The sequence below is a fragment of the Hakea prostrata genome, unplaced genomic scaffold, assembly GCF_041222555.1.
Source record: "Hakea prostrata isolate BN-2017 unplaced genomic scaffold, UWA_Hpros_2 contig_101, whole genome shotgun sequence".
Lineage (NCBI taxonomy): Eukaryota > Viridiplantae > Streptophyta > Magnoliopsida > Proteales > Proteaceae > Hakea > Hakea prostrata.
In genome coordinates, this window is record NW_028291220.1 from 26,159 (window position 1) to 35,506 (window position 9,348).

Sequence of the window (9,348 nt, forward strand, 5' to 3'; positions counted from 1 at the left end):
CCCTCTTGCCGTAATCAACAGATATTCCTTCATGACTCTTTAACTCATGAGTCAAGGTTCCAATTCGGCTATTAGCCAAATCAAGATCCTTCTTGAGACGATTGACTTTAGCATTCTCCTCCTCAAGAGTTGTGGCCTCCTTCTTCAATCGAGCAATGTATGAGTTGCCATCCTTAGCTGCTCATCATAATATTGAAGTCGGGAACCATTGCGACCCACTCGGTTCAAAGCCTCAATGTGTTGGTAAAAATTCTCCACAGCGGTCCTAAGAAGGTAGATAATTGTAAGAATTCTGAGGGATGCCATGATCCAAAAATCATTAAATCTGGGGAATTAATTACCTGGTAGAAAGACGAATGACCGCGACATCGTTCAAAGATTCGAAAGCTTGATGGTCGGCCGGCATCAAGCAGAGTGAGCTCCATTCAGAAGCCTTCTCAGGTTCTTGTGTGACCCAATCCGACGCTTTTAGAGTTCACTGAGGGATGAAAATCTCCTCCGATCCTTGACTCTTCCGCTGCTTTTTCGGGACAGTGTCGTTGGTCTGGTCATGCCTCCTTTTAGTTCGGACAAAAGGAGGGACATTTTCTTCTTCCTCGATTGGCTTCATTCCTTTTCCCGAACCTTCAAGTGCAGATCTCAATATTCTTATACCTCTAGTGGAGGGCTTCGGGGAGGGGGAGGCATCTTTTTCGGCTTGTGTTATCGGACGGGGCAAACTTTTTTTTGCGGCATCAAGTGCCTTGATTGCATTTGCCCGAACGGCATCTGGATTAATCCTTGGAGGCACTGCGAAGAAAGCTAGAGTTAGAGAATTCAATGAAGCCACATTATGGTCAGGAGAAGCATAAAGATTAGAAAGCTCACAACGAGCCAACCCCCAATATTGAAGAATAGCCATATATTCCATCTCCAAACCATGTATCTCTTAGAACCACGGAATTGACTTAATCTTTTCGGCAGCAGCTTGATTGGCATCGCTCAACGGGAGAGCATTGTTTGCTTCGATATACGATTCAAGCTGGTTCCAGCCGATCGAAAAGTTCAGATCTGATGGAGGCACTTGGTAGAAAAAAATACCGATTTTGCCACCCCTTGTGGTAAGAAGGGCAGGTACCCCTGTCTAGGATGTTGCCCGACCATCCAAGCTCGGTCTTGTTGTGCTTGGATAGGAAAACCCAACCTGGAGGGTTGGATTGAGACAAAGCATAAAAATGTACAAACAAAGAAAGGGAAGATTTAATGCTAAGCTCAAAGCATAAACCGAGAAAGCCAACGATGTGGTGCTAGCTGTTAGGGAGGTGCATTCAGGGACAAATATCCTAGTGATTCAAGACTACAGAAAACAAAGGATTGAAAAAGGGAAAGCGAACCCCACTTTCCAAAGTATCCAAGTACAACAAAAATTCATCAGGGGGATTCGAATTGGCCCTCTCGTCGGGATTGGGAATTCAAAGAAAGTAGGAAGGAGGAAAAGCAAAGTGCTCGGTCGCCGAAGCCAGTTCGGCTTCGGTATATTCAGAAACAAAAAAGCTTGGGCCTTGTTTAGGTCTATTGGATTGTTGAGGGGCTTTGGCGGCCGCTTTCGAAGTTTTTGATGATCTGGAATAGGGGGGCAGGGTTGGAACCTCAATCTTTTTCTTTTGGCTCACTTCTTCAAATTCACGCCAAACATCAGCTAATTTTTTCCCTTCGTTACCTGATTGTTCAACGGAGATGGAGACAGTGACCTCATCACCAGAATCACCCTAACCGGCGTTACGTCCAGAAGGACCCTTGACAGAGGTCCTACCGCTTCCCATTGCAAGGAAAGTCTAGTTTTGATTTTTAAATCAGAAAGAAAACGAGAGTACAAAAACAAAAGGAGTAATTAAAGTAAGTAAAAGAAGGGCGGAGAGTCAATGAACTTACTTGTTCACCGGAGTGGAAAGCTTGAGAGTAGGAAGACTGGTAGAGCGCAAAGAAGACAACGACGAGTTTCAAACTACAGACAAGAGAATAAAATTTGAAAGCAATGAATGCCTTTTAAATAAGCAAGTCAGCGAGTATGTGTACGATCAGGATCAGTCCAGATCAACGATCGTAATCGGGAGACGTTTTGGAAAAGCGTAAATGAATCAAATCGGAGTTGACGTTTAGAGAAACCGTCGTTTCAATTCGAAAGCAATGATGATTTCGGCTGTGACAAACACGTGGCGGCTCCCATGTAAAAGCCGAAGACGTTTGAGTAACTCGAGGAAAACAATGACACAACAACAATAAATGCGACTTGACATTCGAATGAGTTAGAAATCGTTCAGAATCCTCGTTTAGCATCCATGCTTGGTTTAAACCAAACCAAGCCCTCAGTGTTCCAGAACGCTTGGCCTAGGGGGCTCTTGATACGGGAAAAATATGAAGAAACCGGGTTCACCCTTGGTTTAACCATTGACCCCGGTCGGGAAAGATCTGACCGTTTCAGGTTCGAACGAACTGGGTTTGAAGGTAGCGTGCTAAGGAAGAAACTTTGCACGTTCAGTAGGCGAGCACATGCCCAGGAATTTTGGGATGGATAACCCACCAATGGGCGGTTATTAGCGCTCGCGGTAGTAGACGATCGTTCAAACTGGGGTAACTCCCTCACCCGCAACAAAGGATTGTGCAATCAAGGGAAGTTGTCCACCACCCCACGATCGGGTGTAACCGTAAAGATCCGACGGCTACTAGAAGAAGGCTCGAACGAGTTTTAAGTGACAGGATTAGAAGGTAAACATTATATAAGTCATAACCTACGTACGAAGAAGGTAACTGAATCGTATTCCCAGGAATCGTATTCATACTTTTGCTTAGCAATTAGCCAAAACCTTTGTGATCAGTTCATTAACTAAATTAGCCTTCGGAAGTGGCCTCCCGACCCCCACGGTCGGGCCACATCTGACAATTGTTTTGCAGGGCATTTATCAGTAATCTAAGGGCTGAGCAGATTTGGACGCATCATTTAGTTAATCGGATTTTCGGATAATGTGGACAGATAAAATTATCCAAATGTAGTTCAACATCCGATTAGAGTAACTATTAATTGTTTATTGTAATTAGTTATTATTAATGAAGAGATAATGTTGTGTTCCTCAAAATTAAACTTTAAATCCGATATGGATATTAGATATAGATAATATCTATCAAATATCTAATTGAATTGGATAAAATACAACTTAAAATAAGCATATCTGAATTCAAATCCAATTATTAATTAGATCATTTGAATTCGAATGTTAAAACGAAAACGAATCAAATTCAAAATTTTGACTATGCGTGTATATCTGTCCACCAGAGGATGAAGAACTAAATCGTTGAGTCTCTTGCCCTGTTTCTGGTGTTTTCAAATGATTTAAAAAAACCTATTTTTCGGTGATCTGACTGAATGGGTTCGGTTTGTAGATAGAAAATGTATAGAACTGAAGCAATATCATTGGTAGGTAAGACAATCTTTGACAATGTTTATCTCTATCTTGTATAGCAGCAGTGTTGGATTCTTCTTGTCTTCAATATAATTTTTATTTCTACCCAAACAGTAATTCCTCAGTGTTGGAGCAACTCTTTAGGCACCAAGATCTAAAGAACCCAAGATTGTCTGTGAATGATTGGAATCGATAAGAGGACAATCTAATGTGTGATTCATAGTAATTGTATTTGAAGATTATAGAATCATATCATATCATATCTCGTTTCATAGATTTCCTTTTATTCATAATAATAAGAAAGAATGTTATACTGGTAAAGGTTTCTTTCACTTAGGAAGACACATCCATCAGCAAAACAAATCATGAAATGACCTCTGTCTAACTCATGCTTTCTATTCAAGGAAACCAACTGCTCATGCTATCCTTATGTGGTTGCATAAATCTCTCCGTTTGCCCTTAAAAGACTGACCTTTACTCTAGGGCAACCAGGTGTCAGTGTTCCCTTGCAGTAACTCCCAACTAAATTACTTGCAGTCTGACACGTATTTCTAAAACTGCTTACTTGGGTTGGTCTACACGTATTTCCATCACTAGCTTACTTGTATGTTTATCACAAATGGATTTCAAGAGTTACAATCTTCTCCTTCCTTTAAATATAGCCGTGGATTTCTAGTGTTTTGCTACTTTCTGAGATCAAACAGGGAACAGAGAGAGGTCGGGATTCTCGTGTTTGGTTGCTTCTGAAATCAATCAGGAAATTAAGACATCGGCAAAATGACAACAGAGACATCATCGACCGATGCAATGGCGACAGTGGCACCGCAAGCTCCTATAACGGCCGAACGAAGGGTCCGGAACGATTTGGAGAAGAGTCTCCCTAAGCCCTGTAAATCTTTGTCTTTCTTCTCATCTCTTCCTGTTCTTGTTCATGCAATTGATTTTCTCTTCTTCTTATCTGTTTCAATGGAAAAAAAAACACAGACTTGGCGAGGGCTCTGGCCGCGCCTGATACGGAGCACCCAAATGGCAGTTCGGGTCACAACACTCATGACATGAGCGTTCTTCAACAACATGTATCTTTCTTCGATTTTGATAATAACGGCATCATCTACCCTTGGGAAACCTTTGCAGGTACAGACCAAAATGATTCTCCATTTTAAAAAGATGAATATGTTCATCCGTGTGGTTTTCTACTAATTTCAGGTTTACGAGCAATTGGGTTCAACGTGATCGCATCGTTTGTGTTGGCTTTGATCATTAATATTTTATTGAGTTACCCAACCTTTCCTGGGTGGATGCCATCTCCGTTATTCCCCATTTACATTCACAACATACACAAATCTAAGCACGGAAGCGACTCGGCAACATACGACACTGAAGGAAGGTTTGTTCCAGCGAATCTAGAGAACATCTTCAGCAAGTATGGCCGTACAGTTCCTGATAAGTTGACGTTTGGAGAGATATGGAACATGACGGAGGGCAACAGGGTTGCCTTTGATTTCATTGGCAGGTTCGTTCCTTGTTTCTATAATTAATCTCTGTTCTTAACCTTTGTGTTTTCTTGTGAGATACAATTTTCTGGTTCTTGGGTTTTAATAGGATTGCGGCTAAGCTGGAATGGATATCTCTGTATATACTTGCGAGAGATGATGATGGTTTCTTATCCAAAGAAGCTGTGAGGCGTTGCTTTGATGGTAGCTTATTTGAATACTGCGCTAAGATGCAGAGTGGAGCTGGTAAGATGCAGTGATCTAATGTTGTGGTGGTGTTGTTTGAGTATCAGCTACTTGGATTTGCAGCTTATGGTTCCAATAAACAGATGATATATGAATGTAAATCTAAAGTATCATGTTTGAGCACAACCATATCTCTTCTTGGATTTGCATTGAAATTCTGGATTCAATTTTGCGAAATAGGAAGAATTTATGTTTCAAGATTCTCAGCAGGGAAATCAATATGTAGGCTGAAATCTTCACTCCCTATGTATGATTAAAAGTTCTAACAAACGCTAAAGAATTTGGTTTTGTTCTTCTGCTTAAGAAGAAAGAGAATTAAGGCTCTGCAACTCAAATTCGAAGGGAGGTTTCTTAATAAGACTCAATTTGCTGTACTGTTGGTAAAGCCCAAAATGATGCAAACAGTGAGAAATAGTACTGATCAAGGTTCAAATTAACACTACTGCTCAAATAATGTTCCATACCCAGATCAAACAGGGGTGGGGTGGTAATGGAAGAAGAAGAAGCTTTAGATTGGGAGACTTTGGTGGGGTTGAATGGTGAAGAAATGGACATGCCTTGCCTTTCATGGAAAGTAGTACAAGGAATTGGGAAGCTTAAATGTTATCATGGCACTAGGATGTCCCAAAAGGCTGGGCCACTGAGATCCAACCATTCCCCATATATGATAGGATAGCCTTCATTGATCAGCTTCTTCTGTACTCGAGGAGGACAGAAGTTGTGATATACAAAATTGGAATTGCTTCCATGAAATTCATGACAGATGAAGTGTACAGGAGAAGAAACGAAGGGAAACAATTTGCATAGTAGGGGTAAGATTGAGGGAGCTGATATACATTTTGTTGTCATTAGCATAGTTTTGCAGGTGTAAATGCAAATTATTTGTGTTTATTCTTTTCTAAACTACATATTTTCTAAACTAATTATGAGGAGGCACCATCTATTTCCTGTTTGAAGTGTGAAGTTCATAGTAACTGAGAAGGACCAGGTAAACACAGAAATCTTATATCAGAGGGAAGCTATCAAACAAGAGAGCTAGTAATGAGCTTGGCCCTTGATCTCCAAATTTGAGTGGATTCTCAGTCGTCTTTGTGAGTCTATATTAAGGTCAGAATATAATGTTTTGAATTTTTTTTTAACTAAGCTTAATCCTAGTATGTGAGACTTCTTCAACTTGTATGTATCTGTTTGAAAATATTTGAAATGAAGATTGTTTTAGTGATGAATCTAATCATCCAGCATATTTAAATATTGGTTTCAAGTTTTCTAGTCTTTCTATCTAGCTTTTGGTGTTTTCTGTTGAATAAACATTCTTCCCATGACTTTAACATTGTATTTACAGAGTAGGTGAGTGGTGCTTAAGTTAAAGTTGCTGAGGGTACCAAAAGCAAAATTGGAAAGCAAAATTGGAAGAGATACCAGAGACCCTATATAAGTAAGAGTAATATTTTGATTTAAGTCTAGTATGAACCTAGTTTTAATATAATCCATCACACTATAGATGACTGATTATATTCAAATGGATTTGATTAAATAAGCCAAGTGATATCACTTGCCTCTGTTTTGCTTATCATTACGTACTGTGACTAGCTGTTGTAAATAACTGGATGATCTAGTGTGGCAGATATTGGCTCTGTACATCAGTACAATAATTGGGAATGAAGGATGATTCACTGCATTGTGATTTGCCCATAGGCATGCAAAGGAACTCAACTAGAAGATCAGCTTCTTCTTGACAATATCTAGAGTAATCATCTATAAAGGTAATTAAATACTTCTGTTTTCCTCGAGTTGTGAAATTTTTTAAATCACAAAGATCAGAATGTGTTAATTCTAAAAATTGTGTGCTTTTAGAAACCTGACGAAAAGATTTTCTAGTAATTTTTGTTTGGACACACACTTCACATCTATTAAAATATTTAGATATATTTAATGATATGTTATAAGTTTTGGAAAACTGGACAATCTTCCTATAGTTCACATGTCCTAGTCTACAATGCAATGTATTATGGTCAATTAAACGTGACATAGTATGATTTATGGTCTCATTTCGTAAACTTAGTCTATACATACCATTAATTAGATAAACACGTCCAAAGTAGTGAGAGTTAATAGTTAAAGTTACACTACCAGTATGAAAAGAAATACACATGCTAGCATTGTATAAAAGGCTAAGTGAAATTAAATTCTTTTCTAAATTAGGAACTACTTTAACATCTTTTAAAATCAGTCTCTTACCTGAAGATAAAATCAGATTTGCAGCTCCTCTTTGGGTTACCATGGCTAATGCTCCATTTGCAACTGTTACAGTCTTTGAAACCTCTATGTTGTCATTCAACAAGTTCTTATTGTGGCAAACATGACATGTAGCTCCTGAGTCCAACCACCAATCTGAAGAAGTACTGGTCTTGACCTCCTTTATGCCCACCATGGCTTCAAAGTGTCTAGGCTCAATGTTATCAATCATTATGTTGACTTCTTTTTTTTAGTGTGTCCATCACTCCTTTTTGGTAGTCTACAGTCAATCGCATAGTGTCCCCGTTTTTCACAATTGTGGCACTTTCCCTTCTTCTTGTTTAAGATAGCCCTTTTGGCCTCCAACTTCTTGGGTTCACTTTTTAGTGGCTTGGTTTGCTTAGAATTATGCTTGGGATGAGTGACCATATTTGCAACAAATTTTTGTCTATTCACCATCTCCAAGTTATTTCTAAGTTTATTCTCATCTTCGATCCGTATAAACCATTTGAGATCATCCAGCCCCACCTGTACCTTTTTCCTATACATCTCAGTTTCAAATGAGTGTCAGGTCGATGGTAACTTATAAATAATTGTCCCAACAATAAATTGATCACAAACATTTATTTTTTCTGTGACTAGTTTGGATCTTAGGTTTTCAAGATCTATAACTTGAGGATTATTTCTTTGTCTTCAACGAATTTGAAGTCCATGAAATTGTCCACTAGATGAGTTTTGGACAATTCTTCCTCCTTTTTATATTGAGTATCTAGGTTGTTCCATATTTCTTTAGCACTTTCAAACCTGTTATAGGTTTCTGCAAGTCTATCTCACAGGACATTCAACAAATAGTCTCTGCAGAAATCTTCATCTCTTGTCCATTGTAATTCATCGATTTTCTCAATAGTATCTTCAAAAGAGGTTTGTACTTGTTGAAAACATGGACTGAGGTTTTCTAATTAGAATACGATTATGTTTCCTAATAAGTCTAGAGTTTTATTTCTATTTGTTTATGTTTCATTTTCCTACTTAGTATAGGGCTTAACTAGGTTGTAACTGTAACAACCCCCGTATTTCTAACCTGGAATCCATATTGCAGGTCCGAGAACCCAAAGTTTTAGTTGGGTTAATTTGTTGAGTGTTCGGATAAAAGTCCATGATCCATATCTAGAACCAATGGATCTGGATTCTCTTGTTGATGAACCTGTCTTGCTGGGAAGTTCGATCTCTAGATCAAGGCATGAGGTGTCTGGAGATGTCCGGAATGAAGGTAAGACCTCCCCCATGTGTTGATTAGGGTTAGGTTGTGTTTGGGTTTCAACCCCTTGAGCAAAGCACCATTGCATAGCAATATACTAAGGGGCGGTTACTTGAGGCGGTTGATTGAACCTAGCGACACCCCAAGCGACCGCCAAGGTTCGCTTGCGGGAAAATGCCCTATTTTGCCCTTTATTCATTATAAATAGCAACCCTCACTCTATTAACGAATTATTATGTTCGGGATTGCTATTTTGGGCGATTAGACGGCAGTGGAAACGTGTTGGAAGGTGGGCGAAGTGCTGCTAGTGATCTGGAACCTCTTCCCCTCTGTATTTGGTGATTCTGGTTAAGGTAATGAATCTCCATCTCCCATTCTCTTCTTTTCAACTTCTAATTGATATGAACCCATCCCCATTTTGTTAGTGGTTACCCACTTTAGTTGTAGGTCTCTTTCCAATATTCTTGATGGGATCTTGTCCATAAACGAATCCCCGCATTTGTTAAATGGATGGATCTAATCAAGGGGAATGATTTGGGTAATAGATCTGTGTTAATTTTAGGGTTTCATGTTACCCCTTTGTTATAGATCTATTAAGATTGAAATTCGGACTAAGATCGTCCCAAAATGGATTGAAATCGAATGATCAAAAGTCTGATTTTCGGAGTTGGAAACTGTC

General features: G+C 39.2%; 1 protein-coding gene across 1 annotated transcript; it reads left to right on the forward strand.

The window, feature by feature from the left end:
• The first annotated feature begins 4,147 nt into the window (after window positions 1-4,147).
• LOC148998883 (peroxygenase-like) lies at window positions 4,148-6,056 on the forward strand. Its single transcript, XM_089141640.1, has 4 exons — window positions 4,148-4,326; window positions 4,422-4,571; window positions 4,644-4,950; window positions 5,040-6,056. The coding sequence occupies exons 1-4, from the start codon at window positions 4,215-4,217 to the stop codon at window positions 5,188-5,190; spliced, it is 720 nt and encodes a 239-aa protein (XP_088997766.1). The 5' UTR covers window positions 4,148-4,214; the 3' UTR covers window positions 5,191-6,056.
• The last annotated feature ends 3,292 nt before the right edge of the window (window positions 6,057-9,348 follow it).